The sequence below is a fragment of the Astyanax mexicanus genome, chromosome 18, assembly GCF_023375975.1.
Source record: "Astyanax mexicanus isolate ESR-SI-001 chromosome 18, AstMex3_surface, whole genome shotgun sequence".
In the NCBI taxonomy this organism is placed as follows: domain Eukaryota; kingdom Metazoa; phylum Chordata; class Actinopteri; order Characiformes; family Acestrorhamphidae; genus Astyanax; species Astyanax mexicanus.
In genome coordinates this window covers 14,216,730-14,244,218 of record NC_064425.1, presented here as the reverse complement: position 1 = coordinate 14,244,218, position 27,489 = coordinate 14,216,730, and the positions used below count along the sequence as shown (strand labels likewise).

Below are 27,489 nucleotides of genomic sequence, written 5' to 3'. Positions count from 1 at the left end.
AACCTAAAGCTTGCTATCAACAGGGAGGAAGGCTCCCTATCCTACAGCCACATGAACTTTATGGAATCCTGATGGAATGTATTGCAGGCAATTTTTTCTGGTTGGTCCAAAGGTTGATTCATTCTCTATATTCATCAGTTAACTTGTGAGCTAACTGATGAAAAATGTTTGTGCTTCCATTAACTAATAATTCTTCACACCAAAAAACACCCAAAGAAGGAGAAAGGAGACAAACTTACAGGTAGGTTTTAGTAATATGTTGCTTAACCTATAACACTATATCAAGAGTACTTTTTTATTATTTATTTTGCTGGTTGGTCCCCCACAATATCCCAAATCTCTCCTACGCCCTTGCCACAAAGAAAAGGAGGAAGCTCAGGAACAGGCCCATGAGTTGCGGATACAAAGAGAGCAGACATGAAAGACTTCATGCTGTCGTCTGGGAGAAACAAACAACTGCTGCAAGCTTCATGTTGAGTTTCTCAAAGTAAGAAAAGGACCATTAAGTCCACTGATGTTTTGTTGTTTTATTAATTCCTTTCTATTTCTGGAACATAAATGGTTATTGATAGTTTGGCAGTGAATACAACCTCTATAACCTTGTGTTTACCCATATATGTACAGAGAACATTCCAGTAATTACACCAAAGGCTACTGAACACAGCGTCAGCAATTCAGACATTCAGAACTAGTCAAACCCATACAAATATATTCAATTATTTGTCAGATATTATGAATTAATATGGTCAGTATGGCACACTGACAAACTAGTACCCCAGAATAAAAAAAAACTGTAAGTTTGTTTTTGTATATATAATCAACATAGAGCAGTTTCTTTACAAATTAAGGCTCACAATTCATGTGTGTGTACTGTAGTACTCTAAGCCTGAGACCTGTAAACATTGCATCCTACAGCACTGTATCAAATGAGACCATAATTATGGGGGTGTGGCCAAGAGAATACAGGGACTTTGTTTTTAAAGATAGAGTTCGCAGCATTCAAATTTTATGGCAAAAAGGGGGACAAGTAATCAGTTTTGCAGCTATTACTGTATGTTTATGTTGCTTATAATAATTTCAGTTTTTACCCAATACCCCAGTGTTTAGGTTCACAACCTTTACAAAATTCACAGTGTTGCAAATGATCTAAAATATATTTATTCATACGAAATGTGATAATATGTTTTCTTCACATGTGAATTGGCCTAAAACGGCAAGTGCTTATTCTTATTTAGTTTCTTCTGTAGGGGGGAAAAGAGACTAAAATCTCAGAGAAAGGTCACAGGTAGTTGATTTCAGATTGATTTACTCCACTGGTCTGAAGAGAAGGTGTGGCATATTGTAGTGTAGAGTTCAGATTTAAAGTGTCATTAGCTTCAGTCACTTTAGAAACCTCAGGCAGAGGCAGGGTGAGGTGGAGAGATGTCCCTGTAGCGAGGATAAGAACAGCAGCAAGAGTGGTCAAACCTCTCCTGATGATGAGCTGAGAGGTAGACAGCCGAACTTTACAAGTCTCTCTTGGTCTTTCCCGATCCAATAAAGCATCGCTGTTCTCGTTTGGGTTGTGAGGGATTACAGCCTGGTGGCCGTTCAGGTTTTGATTCTAAGGGAGACAAGGGATGCAAATAATCACAATTACAAGAGCTTAAGCTATAATTCAGTGTAATATTAGATTTAGGGAATTTTGTTGCATTATCCTGACAGTCCACTACATAGGGGGTAGTGTTTGATATAAGATTAAATCTTTGTGTTTTCTTAGCATGCTAATGCAAGCATTTCTCTCTCAGTTTTCTATATTTTGTTTTAGAAATATCTGGATACATGAGGATGGGGCACAGTTTTCTCTTAAAGACAGAAAGCTGAACACAGGCATGTTTCGATATATTACTAGGACAACAGCTTGGTGAATGAAACTCAATGAAATAAATTTTACTATCAGATCATGACTAGTTCACTAGTTCAATAACACTTGCCTCTGAATTCTGTGATGTATAGTTAGCTGGGACGACGCTCTGACTTGGCTCTCCCTCAAAATCCAATTGTCTCCTATTTAAATGACTTTTTCCACTGCGTTCAATGGCCTGAAATATGAAAAATACATATTCATAAATAAGTTCACAGATGATAGTCCAGATAACTGTGTGTAACATAAGATGTGTGGTGTTCAGTAATGTTTTGCAAAACGTATCAATATTTTACATAATTTACCTCTTTTGTTACTCTCTCCCAGTTAAGTCTGAAAATGACAACGATGAAAAAAGTGGACTGTATGCACACACAGATTAGAAGACCGAGCCAAAAACCTGCAACAAAAAAAATATATTTTTACATTTGTAGACAACCTTCTCATTTGTCAATTCACATATGTTAAAGAGTTCTCACTACAGATACTGATATAACAGATGGACAGAGTAACACTGAGGTGTTTAAAAACTCCAGCAGCACTGCTGTGTCTGACCCCCGTGTTTCAGAACAACCCGCACTAACACATCACTACCATGTCAGTGTCACTGCTTTGCTGAGAATGACCCCCCCCCACACACCAAAATAATAGCTGCACTGTGGTGGTCCTGACTATTGAGGAAAAGGATGAAGGGATGCTAACAACTACGCAAGCCAATAAGTGTAGTGAACAAGAAGTATGGTATTAACTATACAGCTCTGGAAAAAAATAAGAAACCACTTAAAAATGATGAGCTTCTTTGATTTTACCAAATTGAAAACCTCTGGAATATAATCAAGAGGAAGATGGATGATCACAAGCCATCAAACAAAGCTGAGCTGCTTGTATTTTTGCAACAAGAGTGGCATAAAGTTATCCAAAAGCAGTGTGTAAGACTGGTGGAGGAGAGCACGCCAAAATGCATGAAAACTGTGATTAAAAAACAGGGTTTTTTCACCAAAGATTGATTTCTGAACTCTTAAAACTTCATAAATATGAATTTGTTTTCTCTGCATTATTTGAGGTCTGAAAGCTCTGCACTGTTTTTGTTATTTCAGCCATTTCTCATTTTTCTGCAAATAAATGCTCTAAATGACACTATTTTTATTTGGAATTTGGAGAAATGTTGTCTTTAGTTGTAGTCTCAAAGATATACCTATAAATAACAACAATTCAGAAACTCAAGTGGTCTAATTTTTCCAGAGTTGTATATGCATGAATATATGATACAATAGTAGACAAAACTGAAAAAATACAAACCAACAACTTCGAGTTTTGCTGCAAACATGAGAGAAATGCCCAGTGGCAGTCCAATGCAATAATAGCCAACGAGATTAGCTACAGCTGCAATCTTCTGCTGCCCTGAGCCCAGGAGAATGCCCATGCAGACACACTAAGATAAATATGACAAATAAAAAAAGCACTGCTAAAAGTTATTTCTTATATGTTACTGTGGTTCCATATCTTGAAAATTAAAGAAAAAATACAAAAAAATACAACTCACCACAAGACCATCAAAGAATTCCAGAAAACAGTAGACAGTTAGAATGTCGGACACCATCTGGACAATTACCCTACAAATAATACATTTTACAATGGGACACTATAAATTGGCATTTAAGCATACAAGTAGTGTGTTTCTTTAATATCTGTAATATTTTGGAGCAAAGTTTTGTATCTTGCAAGCTTTGACAGACATTATGTTTTATTTTTCTACACTGACATGCCAAATTATTATTCATGAGGAGTTACCGCAGCGAATGGCTTGGCAATGCCCACACCTGTATTGAATGAGAGTGAGGCTAAAAACATGCCCTGCATGCTAACTGCAAGACGATGTAAAGCTACATTCACATTACAAGCCACATTGCTGAAATCCGATTTTTTTTTCCCTGAAACACCTCACATGTGCACATTGATACGTGTATAAATATTGCTTTCTTCACCAAAAACAAAAAATGCTTTTACTGGAGTGGAGAATAAACAGCTGGTCTGAAGTACATGCTTAGGTCGAGGTGATGAAAAAAGGCCAGGCGGGTTGCTTTTTATGTTTTTAAAACATAAAAAGCAACCCGCAACCAAGAGATGTGTGGATATGAGACAGAGAAGCACGTAGTGCATGCATAAAAGCAAAAAGACGCATGAATTCAGATTTGTCTGTTTACATTCATGCCGCATGTCCATGGCTCAGATACGTAGCTGATTTAAGAGCACGTAAGGAAGTGGCTCAGATCTGATTTTATAAAAAAACTGATTTGGCACGTTCACACAGCCATGAAAAAAATTAGATCTGAGTCACATTGAGCAAAAAATATGAGTTGAGTCACTTCAGCCTGGTAATGTAAACATAGCCTAAGAGAGGCATGATAGTGGGTGCCAGACGGCTGGGACATGCCATTCCTGATATTCAAGTCAAGTCAAGTCAAGTAGTTTTATTGTCAATACTGCATATGTACAGGACATACAGAGAATTGAAATTACGTTACTCTCCTTCCCAATTTTACAGTACAGATAATAGATATAATAAAGGAGAATGGGAGACACTATGTGTACAATACAGCAGGGACACAAATAGACATACATGAGACAAAAACAAGGTGCAGTGGTGTGGGGGAGGAATAGATATATAAATATAAGTAAATAAGTAAAAATAGATATATAATTATAATATAAAAGAGTGGGACACACTATATGTTCAATACAGCAAGACACAATAAACATACGTAAGACAATAGTGCAATATTGATGGTGATCGAGATGGAATGACAGTAAAAATAGTAAATAACAGTAGTGCAAATACGGTATATGGTATATAGCTTAAGGCTGGTAAAGTGAATGGGTGCGTAAGTCCTTAAAGTTCACAGTTTAATTAAGTGGAATTAAAGTGCGTATTGACAGTGCAAGTATATCAGTAGTGCAGGTGTTGTGTAGTGCAAGTCCGTTTGGAAGGGACCAGCACTTTGTGCATTGTAGTGCAGAGTTTCAGTACTTTATTAGTGGGGGCAGGATTGGGATGGGGGGTAGGGCAGGAAGAGAGTTCAGCATCCTCACAGCCTGATGGATGGGGCTGTCTCGCAGTCTGCTGGTCCTCGCCCCGAGACTCCGCAGTCTCCTCCCTGATGGCAGCAGGCTGAAGAAGCTGTGTAGTGGGTGAGAGGGATCTCCTGCCAGACGGAGGGCTTTCCGTGTGAGGCAGGAGCTGTACAAGTCCTGAAGGGAGGGGAGAGAGGTGCCAACAATCTTCTCAGCTGCTCTCACGATGCGCTGGAGGGTCCTGCGGCAGGATGCTGTGCAGGCCCCGTACCACACGGTGAAACAGCTGGTCAGTATGCTCTCGATGGCCCCTCTGTAGAAGGTGGTCATGATGGGGGTGGGGGCTCCAGCTCTTCTCAGCTTGCGGAGAAAGTAGAGACGCTGGTTTGCCTTCCTGGCCAGTGACGCTGAGTTGGTGCTCCAGGAGAGGTCCTCTGTGACGTGCACACCCAGGAACTTGGTGCTGCTCACCCTCTCCACAGCAGTTCCGCTGATGAACAGAGGGGTGTGCAGTGTGTGAGTTCTCCTGAAGTCCACAACAATCTCCTTGGTCTTCTCTGTGTTCAGAGAGAGATTGTTGTGTTTGCACCAGGAGGCCAGGCGGCTCACCTCGCTCCTGTAGTGTGACTCATCGTTGTTGCTGATGAGACCCACCACCGTCGTGTCATCCGCAATCTTGACGAAGAGGTTGGAGGTGTGTGTTGGTGTGTAATCGTGGGTCAGCAGAGTGAACAGAAGGGGGCTCAGCACACATCCTTGGGGAGCCCCTGTGTTCAGTGTGGTGATGCTGGATGTGCTGCTGCCAACACGCACTGCCTGTGGTCTTCCAGTCAGGAAGTCTAACAGCCAGTTGCACAGTGAAGTGCTCAGCCCCAGACTGTCCAGTTTGTGTATGAGCTGTTGGGGGACGATTGTGTTGAATGCTGAGCTGAAGTCAACAAACAGCATTCTGACGTAGGTGTTCTTCTTGTCTAGGTGTGTGAGGGCTGAGTGGAGAACAGTGGAGATGGCATCATCGGTCGAGCGATTTGACTGATAAGCAAACTGGTAGGGGTCCAGGGAGGGGGGGGGAGCAAAGACTTGATGTGATGCATGACTAGTCATTCGAAGCACTTCATGAGGATGGGGTGAGTGCAACTGGACGATAGTCATTGAAACAGGATGGCGATGCCTTCTTTGGGACAGGGATTGTGGGGACATTTAACATTCATTAATTCCACAGTGTCACGGGTGTGTACTGTGTACTGGGAATATGTCACAGAAGGCATTACTACCCACTATGGACAGTTGTGCAGTGTGGATGGTAATGATTCTGACTGATGGCATCTGACTAGAATTGTCAGTGTAAACAGATAAGAGACTCTGACAGAAATTACATCCACTTTCAATGCAGTATGACCCACACACACATCCCATAAGTCACTGCAGAATCATGGGACATAATTCTAATTATTGTCTCATGATATTGGGAATGTTAGTGTATGTTAGTCTGTGTGTAAAACGTTTACTGCCTGTGAAGACATACAGTATTTAACCAATTCTGAAAGTCTGATTCTGACATTACCCACCCAAAATCACTACAGCAGTAACATTGCTAAATGATTTTCTTCTGCATTACAAAGAAAGCACATTTTAAAAGGCCTATCATCATGTGTCTCACCCACACTGGAGATTTTTAAATGCTCCATCACTGCAATAAGGAGTTAAAATCTTTAAACTGGAACATCTCACTGTAGAGATTACTAAGGCGCAACCAGCAGGCATTTTACAACAGATGTAATGAAAGCTACATTTTTCATTAAGGTGTTAAGAGTCCAGAACATTTATATTGCTTACCTGTCATCTGTAAATAAGAATCCAATAACTGGCTTCAAACCAGCCAGCACAGCACCCTGTACCACTGCTAGGAGAGCTACAGAGTCAAATAATCAGATAAAAGAACAGAACAGAAAGAGAAGAAAAGAAAATTGAAGCAAGTTTGCTGTGTACTGTAAATGACTGAATAAAAGATAAATCAGAGTGAAGTGTAGGCGTAAACCTGTAAGGGTGAGAGAAACCTTGCACGTGAGGACGGCTCCTGTTGTGTCTCCAGCTCCAAGGGCATTACCCACGCGCACACAAGTTGCACCTTGCATGCCTAAATTAAACTACAAATGCATGTACAGAAGTTAGCTTGAATGCATGAACAAACTTAAGTGACATCATTACACATTGTTACATCTTAGTGGAATTCTCCAGCAAATCTCACCACAAACTCAATCTGCTGCATATGTATTGCTAAATTGATTACTAGGGACAATAAATTCACAATGTAACACTAAGCATGCTTTATCACCATTGCAAAGCAGTACAACAGAATGCAGCCTGCACATTTAACCCATCTGGGGCACATGAGAAATACTCACAATAGTGAATAGGCCAGTGAGAATACAAACCTCCCAAAAACGCCAGATGTCTTCCCTGAGTGGGGGAAAATCCTTTTTGCTAACTGCCAAATGCTCTAACCGAATGAACTACAGAGGCAATGTTCCCATACTTAGAATAGAACAGAAAATCTAACTTGAAATGCACTTGTAAGCAGCATGTTCGACAGTTGTCACACTCTGTCAGTAAACATTTATGCAAAACTTATTTTATCAGAATACTTCCATGAATTTGTTAAAGGTCAATGCTTAAGAAAGCTGTAACACAGTATAGTTATTTTAGATAGGGAACTAATATTGCAGATCTGGAAGAATCTGTGGGAATTCATGACCATTTAAATTTTTACAGTAGCTACAATTGATTTACTACAAGTACCTTTAGAAAAGGGATAGAAAAGGGATAATTGCAATGCATTTCCACTTTTTAACTGCTTTGGTTCAGTTCCTGAAAGGTGTGGTGAAATCTCATAAGTCTCGTACTTCTGATTTTGCATTACATTATTACACACTGTAGAAGTGTTTCTTTTGACTCATCTAAAATACTTAAGCAGGTGGACAATGTTCACTCAACTAAATAGATAAATACTTTAAATTGAATAATGGTTAATAATAAAGTGTTTCGTTCATCCATATGTTCAGCTTATTTCATTCTAAGGAATAAGGAACTGCTGGAAAATATCAATTAAAAAAATATGTCAACTCTTTTGCTACAGAAATCTACATACAAGTCATCAGCAGAACTCATGAATGCTTATAATAGTGTCACTATTCATTAGTTCAGTCTTGCTCATACTCTCTCAAACTATGAAGTCAGTTAATATTCAATATTAGGGGATTTTTTTTGTACTTCTTTCAGGAAAAGAAGGGGACGTTTTAAACAAATATTTAAAAATCATCACCATGTAGTTTGTAGTAGCCAGCATTAGGACTGCATGTTGGGCTGCTAGATCCATTTCACTCAGCATCCCTGAAATAGAATACATACAATACGTCAGGTGCAGCAAATATTTAATATGGAATAGAACTTCCATTAAGCAGCAGTGGAAACAAATCTGTTATTACAAGCTAAAATGACATGTTCTGAATGGTATTAAAAATAATAAATATGATTACTGATTCATGTTTGTAATAATTATGATGGTAAACCTGGCCATATGACAAATCTAGACAGTCTGGGGACTGGGGAGTCTGGGGAGTTTGTCTTTATTCGGCAATGAATGCAATCACTTCCTAAAATATGGTTTCAGAACCACAGCGGGAATAATAATAGGTGTACATATTTTGCATAATTGTTTCAGTCCACAGCTTGGTGTTCTTGTTTAAAAAGCAAATATAATGAGCAAGAGAGACAATATTCCCAAATGAAAAAAGAATTTACAAAAATTATGCACCCTGGACTGTTCCAAAACTCTTCTAATTGACATTATTCAGCATGATAATTCTTGCCCACACACACACACACACACACACAGCACAGGTTTCCCCAGGAATGTCTCTACCAGATTGCATCAATTCCTTTTCCTTTCTGGTTGTCATATTAATTTCAAATTATGCATTTAGGGGACAGTTACAAGTGAGCAGGATCTACAGGCCCAGATGCAACATCTGTGGTCAAATCACGCCCAATTACCTCATCTTGTATCCAGGCTAGAGGCAGCCAAACTGCGTACTAGAACCTTCTTTCACTTGTACAGTTTTCCATTAAAAAAACTACCTTTTTGCTCTAATATTTTAATCTTACACACATCACTGTTTAATTCACACATATAAAAAGCTTCATTACATTCCAACAACTCTTTCTTGGTGCATTTGTTGTCACTATATATTTCAATCAATAGAAAGTCCAGTTCATATATTATCTATGATGAATTTAAACATTGACTGCAGCAGCTACACAGTACAGCACCCTAGATATGCTTTTCCATAGTGAATGTCGTCACACTTGATAAGCAGCCGGCACTGCTGCGTGCATCTGTGATAAAATCACTTATTCACTTCCCACAGTTAATGTTAATCTAAGCAGAAAATCCATGCACAAGATGTTCCACATTGGGTCTTTTAATAAACAGCCTTGAATATCCTTTTTAAGATAACAATGTGTTCACTGTATACCTGCTAAGAAGCCTCCTATCTCGTATATCCACCATTCAAAGCAGAGCATCATTGTGCTGGGGATTGCTAACTTCATGTAAGCCCCCCAGTCCTGCAGTGACTCTAAGGACCACCCTGTACAGAAGAGAAGAGAGAAGGTCAGTGAAGGCTGCTGTTGTTTATACACTGATACAAGATAAACATGATTAGTGATGTCTTGTCTAGCCTCACCTCCCCATGTTTCAGAATGCAGCCTCTTCCAGCGAATGTAAGCATAAAGAGACACACAAATGTAGATCTCCGCAACAGCATTCGCCACAGCAGACCCACTGACATTGAAAAACAGAGAATACAAAATTAATTATGTATGATTTATATAATTTGACCAAAAGTATGCTCCATGCTCCCACAAATGATTTAGTTTATATAACCCATAACATGGTTAAAAAATGTATAGAATACTGGAAAATCCCGTTTAACCTAATTAAACCTTAATTTATCCTAAAAAGTATTTAGTTGCACTAGAAACAATTCTGATCTATTTTTTCTATTTAGTGTGAACTTACTGTATTTAAAACAAAAAGTATCACATTTTACTATAAAGTAATGTCATAAATTAAATGGAGATTAAGTAGAAATTAAGTAGAATAACAGTATACTGATAATGGTGTAATTATTATAATAATTATAATTATTTTTATAAAGCTTGTAACAAAAACCTTAAAGGGAAACGACACCATTTTATATTATTAATTTTCCATGTAATTGTACTATTTCTCTCCACTGCAGGGCTGGTGCTAGCCATTTGGGTGCCTGATTACTCCAAAATGCTACTTTATTACTACTTATGTCATTAACAGTAAAGAAAGGATTCTTCGAGAATGTAATGGTGTTATTTAATAACAGTTTGATTTGCTGATTTAATTGGACAAATTCTGTTTTTTGCAAAACCAACATTTTTCAAAGGTTTGACTTCCCATTACTTCAAATTGTTACAGTAATATTACTTGAAACACATACCATGAATACATTAGAAAGAGATCTTAACAGATTTCTGTAAAACATGAAAATCAAAGGGTTAGATAATAAGCCTTTAATTTTCATGTTTTGTTGGACTCCAAAATGGGGTCTATATACAACCAAATAGGCACTTTCCCTACATTTACCATCCCAATAATTCACATTCTTACAGTATTATTACTTGAAATACACATAATAAATACAAGTGTTCTTCAAGACTTCAGTGGTGCAATTTGATATTTTGATTTTCATTTTTATAGGAGTCTAAATTCTGGTTTATGTACAACCAAATCCCATTACTCTAAATTCCTACAGTAACATAATTTTAAAAAATTGAATTAATTTAAAAATTGATTAGCACAATGGAAAGGAAATTTAAGATTCTACCTCCTCTATTTTCTGTCTGTACATTTGTATTGCTTACACCTTTTAGAGACATGAATGCTTCACACATTAATATTATTTTAAATATGTCATTATTATGATTACTATTAATATGAGGAATTTGGTACCCTACCCGCAGTGCGTGATCCGCGTGGGCGGAGTGTCTTTACTACACGTGGCAATTAGTTAACAGGTGAGTTGAATCAGGTGTGCTTGAACAGGGAACAGCACCAAACTCGTTTAGCTCTTGAATAGACAGATATACTGATGAGCAGAATTCATTTAAAGTTTAATAATTAAATAAACTCCAATGTTCAGACTTAATCTCTAAATATAGTGTGAATACAGAGTTCAAGAGTCGATTCCCATCATTCAGAACCTCACAGGAGAGTGGGGGCGTCGTTAGAAGGAGAGTGAAGTGGAGGAACTCTTTCGGTCTCTGTAAGTAATTTATACTACTGAAAAGACAGATGGCTTTGAATGAAAGTGTTGCTAAATATGAATTAAATTGTGCTGGTTAGCTAAATAACTAAAGTTACTGGCTGTTCTAAAACGCGCAGTCAGGCATTAACAGGTAACTAACGCCAACTACCGTTAGCTTAGCCAGCTAACTAACTAGTTAGCGTTAGCTGGTCAAATGAACGATTTAGCAACCTATTTAACCTAGCTAGCTAGCTCGCTAATAAATTGATTTTCGACTATTTGGGACGTGCTGTGCGCTAACGTTAAATATAAAAGGTTATTTAACCTAAAGCTATATATTTCTTTCTTTATACAAAAATATGAAATAACGTTACAGTTTGGCCAACACACTCAGCTCTCAAGGTAACGTTAGCCAACCCTAGTTAACTTAACATTAATATAGCCTAATAACATTAATGTAGCCTGATATGTGGCGAAAGTGGTGTTTAGCGTTACTTTAGCTAACTTACCCCATTTAAGCACTTGGCCCTACCACTTATCTGTACCCCTTCTTTTCGACTCAATCCCATTTCACCGTTTGGCCCTTACCACTTAAAGTTACCTTTACTCCTTCTTTTCGAGTGTATCCGTTCCCCTTGCAAGTATGTATTCTCCAAGTATGTATTGCTGCAGACTGGAGCACCGATATTTAAAGGTGCGATATTTAATTGAATATGTACACAACACCACTGCCTAAGGCAAAGTGATTTCTACAGGTTGGGCTTGGGCCCCAGTCTGTGCTTGTTATGCAGTTGCAAACACATTTGTGGGCAAAGAGTTGATTTCATGTAGTGCTTTTTGTGTTGTGTGTTTTTGTAATACGAGGCTGCATGGGATTAAACATGATGGTCACAGAACTTACTACACCCCAAAGTCCAACCAGGTGATGAGGATGTAGTTGGTTAGGACATTGGCAATGTTGGCTGCAATGGCTGTGTACACCTGTGGTAAGATCACACCCTGCAGACCCAAAAACAGTAAATGTTAACCCAATCATGTATTTTTTAGTGCATCAAGTCAAGATCCAGAGGACGAAGAACACACCTGGTTCTGAAGATAAGCTACTTGCAGCTGATGCAGAAATGATGCCTGTGCAGTAGAGAAACACAGCTTTGAATGAAAAAGAGAGCATATGCAATGCAATTGATTAAATACTACTTGCTGAATCTGCAACCTCAACTCAGTACAATTTGGGACAGATTTGGGTGGGAGGGAGTATGCATCATAATTTTCAATTGATCATATACTTGCATGCAGTATGAACCTAAGATATTTCATTTGTTTGGTCCTCTTAAATTCATTTGTTAATATACATGCATTCATGCATTTTACGACTGCATTCCAAAAAAAAGTTGTGACAGTAAAGCATTTACTATTATGTAATGTTAGCGTTCTTTCTTATAATATTTAAAGGCATTGAGGATGGTCCATCGTAGAACTGATGCAATTCTGGGCATGGTTCCCAAAAAGGTACAGTGAAGTCTTTGCGAATAACGCTGTATTATAGTGCTTGGCATATGTTTTCTCTTTTAATCCCTTGCATATGTGGTTCTATCAGATATTGTGGAGTGATCAGAGGTGTTCAGCTCACCCTTTATATACTGAAATTATTTGAATCATTTAATGTTATGAATTGTAAAAGGAAAAGTTCATTTCAATCCTTTATTGATGAACATTTGTTTGTTTGAATGGATGTAGATAATTCAATTTAATGAATTTAAAGAGGATCAACTAAATATCTTGGGTTTATACTGTCTGCACCAAAATATAAGACAGTGTATAAAACAGTGATTTTCCCAATTGTGCAAACTGTACCAACTTCTTTTTTCCTGATTTGGAGTTGTAGCATATAAGATGGGATATTTTATTACTTCTCATTGACAGAAAAAAAATGTACATTCATTTGGAAAATGAATGCTGCAAGAAATGGACTTACTGGTACTGCAGGCAGGTACACAATCACATACAGCTGGGCTATCCTGAAAGAGAGCATGCTCATCACTGTGCAGAGGTATTTTTGTGGCTGTAAGTGATTTAGAATCACTAGAAATAGAATTGTGTTCTAACGGACCAGAGATATTTGCTAGAATCTCTCATAACCACCCCACAGTAAAACCATCCGGCAAAAACGCTCGTCAGTGAACATTCTGCATTCAGTTGGAATGTAATAACTGTTTCCATATTTCATTAGGCAGGTAAATTGAGAATAGATGTTTTTGCATATTATATCCGGTTCATAAAACCTAAAAATTAAGGCCAATATGAGAGTATAAAATGGGAGGAAGATGGCTGATATACAAGCCAATATTTGGCCTCTTTAATAGATACATGTCCTCATACAGCATCAGCATCTCTAATAGAGAGATGAAGTTATCAGAACTAGTGCTCTGTGTGTGTCATTTGAACTCTAAGAATCAGAAGCTGATAAGAGTTTGTCAATTGTCACCTGGCCACCTCAGGGTCCTGTCCCAGCAGGAGGAGAAGGGGCTGGGTGTTGATGAGCAGAGCCCAGCATGGCAGACAGAAAAGCAGCAGGATCAGGACTCCCCTCTGCAGGATGACCCCCACATGGAGAAGATTCTTACTCCCAAACGTCTGAGGACAAAAGCAGAACACTCTTCACTTCTGGGGGGACAACTACTGTAAGTGTTAAAAGCTTTTGTGCATGACTTTCTTGACCAATGAATTGAACAGATTTTGGTCATGCCAATATGCAGTCAACCACAATCTTGAAAGTAAAGGCTCCTGAAATGTTTGTGCTTCTAGTTCTAGAGGCTGGGAAACCTTAATAAAAATAGAAAAGGTTCTACTCATTCACACATGGATTTCAACAGTCCCAAGAAATTCTCATAAGGTCCACATGCAAAGCAACACATTTAAGATGAATAGAAAATGTGGATTGCCTGCAAGGCACTGTGGGTTAGTTTGTAAATCTTTGCTTTGGTTGGTTTTTGGGTGAAATCACAAGTGTTTGGTTGTCACTGCTGCAAAAACTTAGTTCTGAACCTTTTAGGTGTGCTTTAAAAACATGTTAAACATGATAATGAGTACAAACTTTTGATTTTGATTTGATTTTTTAAATGATCCATTTTTATTTGGTTTTCCTCATGGATGCTTACCTTACACTATAACTGTATTTATAGTCAGAGCCTAATTACAGCACACTATCTTAAATGTGCAGTAACAAAATTGGAGAAAAATTGGAGGAATGACAGTCTAAAGTGCTACCAATGAATGAAAGGAAAAACTTGTATATATTGACCAATTTGACTGGAAATAAAAAGTAATAAAGGGTTGTTTTGCACATACAATATAAATCTCAGATTGGCCATAAATGTATGTAGATTATATCGGATACGAAATTGACATTGTAGTGTGTAGAGTTATTTTTATACCTGCGACACCAGAGTGTCACACGCCAGTGCAAGTCCTCCACCTGTTGCAGCGGTTGTAATGCTTATTGTCTGGATAAAAAAGAAGGATGAGTTACTTTCTTTTGCAACGTGCACGGCCTACATATCATTCATATACTTATGACTTATTTAAAAAGTGTATTTCTTATTACTAGAGTAAAAAAAAAAAATGAAGATGTAAACTTACAGCAGAGGCCATACCATAACCAGCCAACACACTGTTTCCCAGGCGACCACAAAACATTGTAATGACAAATGGAAGCAGATAATTCAGGATGCGAAAAGCGACCTAGAATGGCAGAGCAAAAAAAAAATAAGCTGGGATATATAAAACCCGATGCCCCAGAACCAATCAGACGGGGATTGGAATAAAGTTAGAATAGAATAGCAACTGTTTTTTTTTTTTTTTTTTTTTTTTTAATAGCCCTGGTGTTATCTCTCATATGAGAGAAATATATCTGATGCATATAAAACTGAAAAACCAGTCACACTGCAGAGAAATTAAGGATGCTAAGACTTCTAAGGGATAGAGTGGGGAAAGAAAAAAATGAAGAAATATAGATACATAAGAGAATGAGCAACAAAAAGAAAGGAAAACAAAAGGGTGAAAAAAAATGACAGATGCATAAAACGAGTACAGTAGAAAATAAATAAATAAGAATAAACATTGTTTATATGGCACCTTTCATGCATTGTGCATGTACAGCCCTTTGAGTTGCATTATAAAATGGGTAAGAGAAACACCAAACAAATTAATACATTGCACAAAAGAAGCCAGTTTAAAAAAAAAAATGATTAGTGTGATTTAGAAATGAAAAACAATAAACAGCAAAACAGCAATAAAAAGAGCTATTTAAATGATAAAATACAAAGTGCAAAAGTTTGGGGAGGAAAAAAGAGAAAAACGCAATGAGAGTGAGAGACGTGGAGGGAGAGTGGGTGAGTAAATCAAGCATGTTTCACCAGGGGTCCAGTCATGCGCAGTATGTGGTAGATCTCCTCTCTGTAAACCAGAGGAAGGTAGCGTCTCACACAGCCGCAGCAGAACAGCTTGGCGCTGGGCTCCGTGGAAGGAGCTTCAGCCCGGGCCCTGGAACCGTCCATCATCTCCTCTGTGCTCCGTCTCACTGAAGCTTCGGTCTCTGCAGGAGACGGCAGCTCCGCTGCAGCTGTGCAGTCACAGGTCACTGTGGCAAAGTTAGACCGCTCTTAACGGATTACCAATTAGATCCATAGATTTGGCTTAAATAATAGGTTTCTGGGACTTTCTAGGACTTGTTTCTGAGTAAACTAATATTTTTTAAATTAAATATTTTTCTTTTTTCTGAAAAATTTTTTTTTTTTTTTTTTCTTTTCATACATTAAACTTAAGATACTACATAACGGTAAAATGTAAAATAATCAGTTGATTTGATTTCGAGTAAGTGAGGCAGTGTCATCTTCTTTTCTTTTTTTTTTCCCCTCCTTCTGACCCATTTTAGTCAAATCCCGTTCCTACCCTGTACGAAGGACATCTCCATCTCATGATTTTACCATATCAGGAGGATTAAGGCATTCATGTGCTTTATACAAGTCACATGTTCACAAAAAAGCTAAATGCACTTGTAAGGCCTAAGAGCATTTTCACACCTATTATCCTTTATGTAGTCATAACATAAAGGCAAGTTAAGTTTTAAAACTGATTCATAATTCATAACAAAGCTTTTCTTATCGGTCTGTCTATTTTTGAATGCTGTGGAAAGAGGCTGCTCTTTACTCAAGAGGGGGCAGCAGAGCTATAGTTATACGTTGAACTCTGAATTAGAGGAGACTCTAAGGAAATGAGGAAATAAATTCTTGTCTGCCTTGATTTTTAATGTTGTGTTGTGAGGTAATTGTAATTGTATTAACTGTTAAACTAAATAAATTAATGTGAAACTATTTTTAAGCGGTACACATGAAACGTTTAATCAGACAGCCACAAATGTAAATATGGTGCTATGGTTCTGCTGGGAACCTCCAGGTTTGAAGATTCATATGGAAGTCAATTTTAATGTTATTCCTTCCGAAACATTGTTGGAGGCCAGGAGCAAAGGTCTTGTAGTGTCAAGAGAGTGTTGTGTGCTTGGAGCTGCTGTTGTGTTGTGTTTTTTTTTTTTTAAGGCAAGTAGTCTAATATAATAATAATAATAATAATAATAATAATAATAATAATATTTTGTCTCACCGTGTGTAGATAAATTACCCAAGATCAATCGGAATATTCCACAGGCCTGATATATGGTTGACTTAACTGGGCTCTATACACTGATCAGCCATAAAATGGACACAGTTGGAACCATAGACTGTATATAGCTGGACAGAGCATCGTCTCTTAAAAGTGAAGCCACCACAGGTCGGGCGCCCCCTGCTGTTCGGCTGCAGAAAGCTGTGTAACTCCACCCATCCCCATAGGTTTCAATGGCAAAACAGACAACTTTCAATCACGTTTTTTTCTAATATACTGTAATTCTACCTCCATTATTTAAATGTAACAGCTAGTGTAACCTCTGCTTATATTGTCAAATTTTTATATCCCCACAGAATTCGGTTTTTAAAACTTTATTCGGCTCTATTCAAAAAAGGTGTGGTTATGGTAAAAGGGCTGCTTATGGACGGGACCAATAACAGACCGTCAGCTCCGCTCCGCCCCGCTCTGCAGTCTGTGACCGCGAGGCAGCCCTAAGGGGTGGGGTTATTTAAATGAGTAGGCGGTCTCTCCACAGCCTTTCTCCCTCCTCTGGTCTCTACTGCGCAGACTCTGGTCTCTGAATCGCCAAAATGGCGGAAGATTTTGGCTTCATTTTCATTGAATGAATGAGAACGGCGACACGGCGTCCATCTTTATATACAGTCTATGGTTGGAACAAGCTGGCGGTGTTAATGTTATCATTTCCACTTAGCAAAAAGGTGGAGCATTTTGTAGTTCTGTACTGACTGTAGCTCATTAGTTTTTTTGCATACTCTTCTTAGCCCCCTTTATACCTGTTTTTACCACCACAAAGTACATAACCAGCAGGTCCTGTGACCACTGATGGACAGTTGTACTTCTGTTTCTGACTTTACGTTTAAAAGGTGGAGCAGCTAAGTTGGAGTGTCTTAATAGAATAGACAGTGAGTGAGTAGTGTTTAAAACTCTGACCAGGATTGTTTCAAGGCATTGAGAGGCAAGCAAAATGGACAAAAAAAACACCCATTCCCTAGCTTACCTGCTGCTATTTGTACAAGACATGCATTGTAGGCCTTATCTATTGTAAATTATCCCTTTTTTCCCCTCTTTTCTTTTCTGGCTTCATGATTGCTGAAGCCTTATATGTTCTGGCTGCTACTGTCAGCAACTATTAGGGGTGGCAGAAAACACAGTTTGTTTTATTCAATTCCAATTCTTTTCTTGTCTGGGGGTCTCAGGCCAGCTTTGGGCCCTGGGCAATCGATTGGTTTGCTTGCCTTGTTGCACCAGGCCTGTTCCTGAGCATTGAAGTACAGGGTGAAAGGAGGATAATAAAGAATATAGAGAGACAGATTTACTGTAGTCAGTAATTAGAGAACTGCAGTGTGTTTATGTAGCATTTGATTTTGGAGATCAAAGATCTAAAGCGGAAATTTGTTTTTTTCAAGTAATCATTTAAAGAACGTCATCAGATTTATTCTTATGACTGGCCTTGGGCACTGAACCATCGTTTAACATGTTTTGCTAATTTAACGCAATAAACCTTTGTATCCGACACAGGAGGATGCCATAAAAAGCAGATGAACTCAGCCGGGAACAGGGAGTTCCATTCACTCAGTTTAGCATCGTTCACAACCAGCCAGCCTCACCTCTTAACAGCGTAAGGTTTGTAGGAGGTTTTTGTTTGTTTTTGTCTTAACATATTAACAATGGTAACTGCTTTTAAGTTTTATTTTTATAATGTATACATCTGTACAATCTGTGAAACTGAATTATTAAGAGCAGGTTCCAAGTCAGGTTGTGGTTTTATAGCAATTAAAAAGCTAGTAGTAGTGTTTGTTAGCAATTAAAAAGAGTCTATCGTAACTGATGGTTTGTTGTGACGTACTGGATACTGAAACGTTTAGTTTAGGCTGTGAATTTTCTGTCAACATAAGGAAGTTGTTTACATTTTACAATCCTGTTAAAGCTTTTATATTCTGAACAGTACATTACAAAAACAATGCAAATGATTGGAACAACATTTAAAAGCTTGTGTTCACATTTGTTAACGCATGCTGATGTTATTTTAACTAGGCCTTTAAGACTTTTTGGTAACAGTTTTTTAGTACATCCCATACAGAAGCTCACACAAATTCCATAAACCGCTTGAGCCGACTACATTGGGGAAGAGAAAAAGATAACTCAGTATGACGGTGTAACCTCACTGCAGCTTTGAGAGATTCCAGAAATTCTCTGTTTTTTGTTTTTATGGCTCATTTTTTTCACTTTTCAGAGCAGTTCTGTGATGTGTGACTGCTGTGTTGCTGTGATGTGCAGTCAGGTGCAAAACACCACTCTGTAGATTATACACTCTAATACACTTCTTTGCCATATATATTTTATGTTTTCAGATGGTAGCAACAACAGCAGCCCAGATGAAGAGAGTCTCTTGCCTAATCCTTCTGAGCTGTCTGTGCCACCTGACGGCAGGTAAGACAACTCTCTTTTGCACTGTCTGAAATTATAGCACCGTGACCAGGAGCACTTTTTAAAATTGTATTTGCATTAAAGATTATTTGCTTCGGGATAAACAGTCACTTGTTAGCCGAACAAGCTGTGCTGTATTGTTATTAAAAAAGGGGCTGGTTTTCCGTATATATTTAAGACATTATCTATAGTGATTAATCTGTGATTTAAGTTTAACTGGCCTGTGGTGTTGGCATCAGACTGCCAAATAATTACAAAACTGCAATAACACAATGTAAGTAATTGATTTATGTGCAATTTTTAGATATTTGTATATATATTATATATTTTTTCTTATTATTATTCGCCTATTAATTGATTGTTGGTAAAAACTCTACCAAATGCTAAAGCTTTCAAACAAGTAGGACACTGTTATAAAAATAAAAGAAATAAAGGACAAATACTTTTTAGGTCTTACCAACTTAGCAACTTTCTTAGCGACTAAGGAAGCTATATGACTTCAAAATGAATTTAGATCCCTTTTTATAAAAAAAGTGGCAACTGAATCTCAGGTCTGTACAGAAATATAGAATATAACGTATATGATTGTTAGATAAATATTTTAATTAAAAAAACATTATTTATTAAAGTTTTATCTAAAACGAAGAGAGACTTGTGAGCATATGTTGTGGAAGGGCATTTTTTAGTTTAGGAGCAGTAACACAATCGTTTTTTTTTTCTTTCCACAGTAACTTTTAACAGACTAGTGACAACCCCATTCATTGAGGATCAAAGTTTCTTAAACTAAGCTGAATACGCATCTTGGAATCTGTGTCTTTTAAGTCATTTTCTGACCATCTCTTAGGTGTGACGGTGCAGGTGAGCCCACAGGAGGAGGCTGTTGCCCATCTTGGGAGCACAGTCACTCTGAGCTGCGAGGTGCAGAACTCTGACGGTGAGGAAGAACTTCAGTGGAGTCGAAACAGCGGTCTGGTTGACCTACAAGAGGGGAACCGTCTGAGCCAGAGCCATCTGTGTGTGCAGAACCTGACCCGAGATGACCACCAGGTCAAATTCACCTGCCAGCTGAAGAGGAACGCCAGTGTATCTTCCAGTGTGAAAATGAGCGTCCTCTGTGAGTTAAATTTAATTTTAGTGATCAATCTTAAGACATATTATTCAAGAAGTACTTGTGGTTAAGTGCTACACAAACCAGAGTTTTTTTTAAGGGAAACTGCAGTTATTGTAGCAGTGCTTTGAAATAATCCAACTTATACCTTAACTATAAGGTTTCCTATTAACACGTACCATGTGTTATCTGTACAACTGCATGCACCAAAGCATGACCCCATACTGTTATAATATGGAATGAATACATGTAATGTTCTACCCTTTAAAAACACCATGTACACTATGTTACACTGAAAGTCATGCCAAAGGATGTGGGATAGATGTATAAATTGATCCTGAACTGTTACCTCAGGGTACGGCTTTGGAATGCCTAGATCTGTGTAAGTTTTGTGGTGATATTTTGTGAATGGCCGGTGTGCTCATAACAAGGCAACTTGAATTATTGGAGTTTTGGAAGTTGTGCCACACTTAAGTGTTGTGTACTGGGAACGTGTCACAGATGGCATTACGACCCAAAGTGGACAGTGCAGCATTTGTCTAGAACTGTCCATGTGAACAAACAATGCAAACAACACATGGGGAAATAACAGCAGGAGCCCCCAAACGCATACCCTGCAGAACAGTGCAGTGTTTTTAGCATTCATGAGACATGGTCCTTTTGTCCTATTATGTTTTGCATGTCAGCGTATATTGCTACTATTACTGGTAACTGCTTTAAGTAAATTAAATATTTCTTAATATTTTTTTAAACGTTTCTGAATTTAATAATTTGTTAAAGAATCGGACATTGCTGTGGTTTTAAACTTGTAAATTTACAACAGTATTTTCTCATGAGTGAGTATTTGGTCACATACAGGCTTTTGTATTATAAAGGTAAATTATCCTTATTAACATGATAATGAATGTGCTGAAAAGTACTGTAACTCCAATTTACTATATAATTTCTCACAAGACCCACCTATTCTGTCTGGAGAGGAGAATGTAACCATGGAAGAGACCAGAGAGTCTGAGATCTCCTGCCCTGTGCAGGCCAACCCCCAGGTGACCGTCTCCTGGCTCCGTAATGGTGTTGCTGTTGACCTGCTAAAGGAGGGCTACACGCTTTACCAGGACAGCTCGGTGGCCAAGCTCATCATTACGAAGCCTGACAGAGAGCAGCACCAAGGGACCTTCACTTGCATTGCAGAGTCTTCTGTGTTTGGAAATATGACCAAATTTATTCATGTCAAAGTGGTGGGTAAGTACGAAAAAAATTAAACTCCATGATTCTAAAAGAATCTGTAGTAGTGAGACCTTTAGACTGTAAGATTGTCAATCCTCCTGACTAGGTAACTTTATTAGATACATAGTTTCCAAATGATCCATAGCAACTGCTAAATAATAAGCTTGAACAATTCATGAATTATTCCAATTACTATAGTTTGATGCGCAAATGTCAAATCTCAACAGTAAAAAAAATTGAGTATTTAGTTATTTTTTTTATTTATTTATTTGCGGCTACATCTTGTCTGCATGTTAGTCAATCACCATTTTTACACCATTAACAAGTTTAGAGTAGCTTTACGCTTGATTGGTAGAATGCCAAGGGTCCTGACATTTATTTATTAATTGTGTGGAAATGCATAAATATTAGAGCTATGCATGCATTTCCACAATTATTTTTGCAATATGTTACTCTATCCTGCCTATTAATTTGTTCTCATCAGTTGATTTATTGTGACTCAATTTTAGAATTGCGACACCTGGAGAACTACCTTAAGGTACTGTGTGTGTAAACAGTGAAATAGCACAGATAAAAAAAAATTCTCAGTGCACCCCTTTAAATGTCAGGGCCCTCAGATTTCTACCAATGATGTGTGGATCAACTGAGTTTGTTAATGGTGTAAAAATAGTAATTTATTTACATGAGCAACGTGTGTTTTGGGGTGTTTCACCACAAAAAAAGTTAACAAAAAGTATCAATATACGAAATGCTGTACCTTCTTTTTACCTCATCATAGATAAGACGATGGCTTTCCCGCTGGGTCCCTTGATTGCTGGCTGTGTGGTGATCCTGTGCACTGTTCTCCTTGCAGTTTTGTCCAAATGGAGTCAAATTGCAAAGGTATTTTACTCACTATTTATAGATCCACAAATAAATCTAAGGTTGTACAGCTTAGTAGTGTGAATGCTAATTTCAGTTGTTTTGTACTCCTTTACAGTGCTGCAAGTATAAAGTCATGAAGGCCCCCAGAGACAACACACATCTTTCACAACACTGAGAAACTAAAAAAAAAATAATTTAATTTTCTAATTTATGTTAATTTCCTTTTTAAGCAACTTTATGTAAGATGTAGGTACAGTGTAGCACCCCAAGAGTTAAAATAAGCTGTAATTCGAGTCAAAAGAGGCCAAAGATATTACCGGTAGTATCATTATGAAGAAAAACATGAATCACTCATCCTCAATTTTTACAATCTAAAAAGAATAAGTAACATATTACTATGTAAAGGGTGGGTCAGCTCGCAGTTACTTTAGCAAGGGAATAAAGCCATTACACACAGTTAAATATTGATGCTTTGGGTCAAAGGCAGATTGTACCGCTATTGTGTACTGTCACTGAAAAGAACAACCTGTCCATCAAAGAGTGAATAAATGTGGAACTATAGAATGAGGTGTCAAACCATATGGCTTAGTACTCTCTCTTAATTTCAAAGCATATCATAACTAACATTAGATGAGTATACTAATGTTATCTCTCTTTATATATGCTTGCTGTTTTTAAGCTTCAATTCCTATTTCAATAAATAGCATAAATAGCTCAGAACATTAACAATAAGCTTACTATAGTCAAAGCCAAGTTTAATTTAAAGCTCTGACGTTTCTTTTTGTAAAATTATTTCAGTAAGCATTGTAATATGATTAGCAGAGGTGGGGAACAAATATTTAAATATTAACAATGAAATGGTTTAAAGCATAGCACAACTTTTCCACAATAAGCAGGCAGTGTGGTCTGCTGGGCCGATACTGTGACTGATGAACGTGTGAGGCCCTCACAGAGGTACTTACCTTGTGTCGAGATTCATCGTTGGCTGCTACAGCAGCCAGTCCCACCAGAACCTACCAGCCTTTTTATGTGATTGTAAAATGCTTGATATTCCTCTTGGGTGCCATTTTTGGGATTTTTGCAATAAAATTGGAGAAATGGCTAATGACTGAGCATGATGTTCTTTCTCAATGTTTGGTGCATTGTTTTTTTTCTTCTGCTTTTTGCTTGAATGTTGTTTAGTTGAAATAATATTTGAAATAACATGATATTTAACCTTGAAATTATTAATACTAACTGCATACAACATTCGCCACATATTTTAATGTTATTCAGGAAATAAAAAAGGAGTAAAAAATATAGCCACAAGTGCAATCTAAGTGTACAAGCACAAATCAGCATAATGAATCCTTGGGCAGTTTGTGTCAACTATCCCCAATAAATACCTTAAGGTGTTTGGGTCTTAGGATAATAAATGCGTCCAAATCTGTTCACAATTGTACATTAGTTTCTCCTGATGCAGGAAATCAGAGGGGAAAGTCTCTTAAGAATTTTTGCTTCAGGAACTGCATGGCAAAATGTGCATTATAGTGTTCCCTAGTGGATGAGTGTTGCAGGAGGGTTTTACATTTATGTCTCTACAATTTACATTTGTTCTGGCTGTTTTTTTCTGGTGGAGGAGACCAAGAATAATAAAAAGAACATTAATGAATTGCTAATATTTACCTTGGTAGAAGTTACAGTAGCACTGTGAGACAACAGTTGGGAAAAAGTTGTTGAAATTGTAAAAGCAATGCATGAAGTAATATAAAAAAAAATCTTGCTAATATCACAATGTTTGAATTTGATTTTAAAATCCTGGGCTGAATAAAAGCAATGCTAGTCAGATTAAAGCCAATATTTCAAAGTTGAACTAAGCTGTAATAAACCAGAAATACTTTGCATTTTATTTTTTACAAAGGCCTGTACCAAGCCCTTAAGGGCAGTGACCTCATCTTAGTGCATGCACTAAATTTTAGAACCATAATCAGTGAAATTACATTTTTATGCTGCCAAGCCTTTGATTGCCACCTATAAAATGCTGAAATTGAAAACTACTAAATTATGAAGACGTGAAAGCATATTTTTATAGCTTTATTATTGGTGTAGTTTTATTGTGGATGGGAAGGAAGCATCAACCTAATGGAGTTTAAGGTAGTGGGCATAATAGCAATAATGCATGGGCATGCTTGAGCATGACTTGAGGCCTTCAGGCCAAAATAAAGCTGGAGTAAAAAAATTAAAACAAAATGTGCATCTGCTTTGTGTAAACTATAAGAATTAAACATGGATGAGATAAAATACATGAGTTGCCCTGCTGCCTTCTTACAGTAGGCTGGATAAAATAATATAGAGCTCATTTTTCCAATTTGTTGCTGTTGACATTTGTTTTGCGATTCTGATACCCCCAGGTGCAGCACCTTTGAGCATGGCCTCTGATACAGTGGTCAGTAGGTGTCTGCTTCAAGAATCTGGATGCTACGTTTGATTGGTCTGGATAGGGCCCGTGTGATAGTCCAACTTGTCCCGGTTGTGGTCCTATTTGTAAGCCCCCATAAACCATCTCCAAATTCAAGGCCAAGTTCCATATAATAGAAACAGGCAGGAACTGTGCATTCCAAGAAGATGACACCCCATGAAGATCTCAAACACCAAATGAGTCAATGTCAGAATAAGCTGTTGGTTATAATGTATTAATATGTACTTCTTTTATTGCTGTAATATTGATGATATTGTTGATTTATTATTTGCATTTTGGCAGATTTTAAACTCACCATGCATTTTGAGACATTCAGCTCATGAAGTCAGCAATCATGATGCATTATGGGAGTTTATATTTCCCTTAAAATCACGTTTTAACTCCACTTTACTGTTCGGACAAAGTTCTCAACAGTGACCTAAAACATACATTTATTTTTCATCAAAATCACCAAATTATGTAAGGCTATACTATTACCTTTTGAGATGTTTTTGGACCATGTTTCTTTTTTTTTTTTTCATGAAAATTTACTCAAATTAATGGGAAAATACCTGGACATGGTGCTTTCTATGCAGTTTTAAAATAAATGCTTTCCATTTTAAACCAAAATTGACAAATTACATAAGGCTATACTATTACCTTTTGATGTGATTTTGTAACATTTTTAGTTGTTTCATGAGAAATTACTCAAATTAATGTAAAAAAGTAAGGACATGGTGTATTATATTCACTTTTATTGTACTTTCACTCTTTCTACTTAATATAAAAAAACTATAAACTAACATAAAAATGTGTGGGCATGGTGTATTATATCAAATTTCATTAAAATATGCCAAAATAAACATTGAATTTTTTTGTTTACAAAATCATCAAATTATGTAAGGCTACACTATTACCATTTAAAACTATTTTGTACCATTTTCCTAGTTTTTTTATTCTTCATAAAAGATACTCAAATGAATGTAAAAATAACTGGATTATGTCAAAATAATTTTTGTGTTTCACCAAAATCGTCAAATTATGTAAGGCTATTAACTTTTTCATTAATTTTGGGCCATTTTTTAAAAATTACTCAAATTAATGTGAAAATGACTGGGCATGGTGTATTCCTTGCACTTTATTTCAAATATGCCAACATAAACAGTTTTCATTTTCACCCAAATTGTCAAATTACGTAAGGGTATAGTATTACCTTTTCATTTGATTTTTTGACTGTCTTTTATGTTTTTATTCTTCATGAAAAAATACACAAATTAACCTGAAAATGTTTGGGCATAGTGTATTCTATCCTGTTTCATTCAAATATGTCAAATTAAACTCTTTCATTTTTCACCAAAACTGCCTGATTACATAAGGCTAGTCTTACCAGTTGGTGTGATTTTTGAAATTTCTTCCATAATTTTTCTCAAAACGCAAATGACCTGGTAAATGGGCGCAGTGCATTATGTGTAGTTTCGGTGTGATTTTGGACATTTCTTCCAACTCTGATTATGTTTCATATTATAACTCAAATGAGTTGGAAAATGCCTGGGTGTGGAGTATTTTGTGTAGTTTCAAGGTTCAAGGTTCAAAGAGTTTATTCTCATCTGCACAGTAGGGAAAAAAGTTTCCTTGTACAATTATTTTTTTGTTTGCTTCTCGCCGAGTAGACAACATAAAAAAACATAATAAAGAAAGAAATAATAAACTAACTAAATATTACATTTACAAACATGTACAGAGTTACATTATGCAAACATGTACAGAGTAAGATTCAGGGTTAAGATCCTCATGTTGGGGATGATACTTTGGGATTTGGGTGTTGGCCTTCATAAACTTATTACAAGTTTTGCAGCGTGGCTTACAGTGCTCGTGACTTGACGGCTCATCTCTAGACAATCATCATGTCTGCGTCCTGAGGCTTGGCTTGGGAGGAGGGAGATGAACTGTTACTGGATGTTACTGGAGAAAATGAACTTCTAGTGATTATTCCTAGTTCTTGTAAACGGCACTCGAGGTCCTCAATAGACTCGTTGTGGTGGCCTTGTGGAGATGGAGAGCATATTTGCACACACTTACTGGCTGATGTGGGGCTTTAAGACCACTAGATGGCTCCAGAATAGTGTCTGTGTCCTCCTACTGCAGTTTATATGTCCAGGTCGCATGAGAGAGATGTCAGAGATGTATCCGGCCACAGAGATCAAGGCTGATATCTTATTATACAGGATAACGAGGTAAGATACAGGTGCCAACACAAAGTAGCACATAATTGTGAAGTGGAATGAAAATGATACATGGTTTTCAAAATGTTAATCAAATGAAAATCTGAAAACTGTGACATGCAAAAGTATTCAAAAAAGTCCTGCATTTCTCAACATTCCTATTAAGAGTCTTCATATAACATAATTTAAAGTGCTAGGAATCCACATTC

The 27,489-nt window shown here is 37.3% G+C and overlaps 2 protein-coding genes across 3 annotated transcripts; one reads left to right on the top strand and one right to left on the bottom strand.

Moving 5' to 3' along the window:
* Nucleotides 1–512: 512 nt before the first annotated feature.
* Nucleotides 513–16,049, bottom strand: LOC103022207 (multidrug and toxin extrusion protein 1). The gene is made up of 17 exons (XM_022670469.2): nt 15,732–16,049; nt 14,956–15,057; nt 14,751–14,819; nt 13,802–13,950; nt 13,292–13,334; nt 12,400–12,444; nt 12,218–12,315; nt 9,721–9,818; nt 9,511–9,624; nt 8,298–8,365; nt 7,014–7,122; nt 6,812–6,887; nt 3,447–3,516; nt 3,203–3,335; nt 2,209–2,303; nt 1,974–2,081; nt 513–1,603 (listed from the first exon to the last, which is right to left on the bottom strand). Exons 1-17 carry the CDS (start codon nt 15,873–15,875, stop codon nt 1,280–1,282), a joined length of 1,845 nt encoding a protein of 614 aa, XP_022526190.2. The 5' UTR covers nt 15,876–16,049; the 3' UTR covers nt 513–1,279.
* On the top strand, nt 13,879–23,726 carry LOC103046932 (transmembrane and immunoglobulin domain-containing protein 1). 2 transcript variants are annotated; one of them, XM_007237924.4, is made up of 7 exons: nt 13,879–13,997; nt 18,517–18,616; nt 19,350–19,428; nt 20,270–20,539; nt 21,488–21,772; nt 22,536–22,639; nt 22,737–23,726. In XM_007237924.4, the coding sequence occupies exons 3-7, from the start codon at nt 19,350–19,352 to the stop codon at nt 22,794–22,796; spliced, it is 798 nt and encodes a 265-aa protein (XP_007237986.3). In that variant the 5' UTR covers nt 13,879–13,997; nt 18,517–18,616; the 3' UTR covers nt 22,797–23,726. The 2 variants fall into 2 exon arrangements, with proteins under 2 accessions (XP_007237986.3, XP_022526191.2); XM_022670470.2 differs by having other exon boundaries at nt 18,517–18,621.
* Nucleotides 23,727–27,489: the final 3,763 nt, after the last annotated feature.

Coding starts and splice junctions, on each gene's coding strand:
- LOC103022207 (XM_022670469.2), bottom strand. CDS start 15,875: ATGATGGACGGTTCCAGGGCCCGGGCTGAAGCTCCTTCCACGGAGCCC. Junction 13,951..14,750: donor GTGACACTCTGGTGTCGCAG/GTATAAAAATAA, acceptor TTTTGTCCTCAG/ACGTTTGGGAGTAAGAATCT. Junction 9,819..12,217: donor TGGTTGGACTTTGGGGTGTA/GTAAGTTCTGTG, acceptor TTTCAATGTCAG/TGGGTCTGCTGTGGCGAATG.
- LOC103046932 (XM_007237924.4), top strand. CDS start 19,350: ATGGTAGCAACAACAGCAGCCCAGATGAAGAGAGTCTCTTGCCTAATC. Junction 20,540..21,487: donor TGTGAAAATGAGCGTCCTCT/GTGAGTTAAATT, acceptor ATTTCTCACAAG/ACCCACCTATTCTGTCTGGA. Junction 22,640..22,736: donor AATGGAGTCAAATTGCAAAG/GTATTTTACTCA, acceptor ACTCCTTTACAG/TGCTGCAAGTATAAAGTCAT.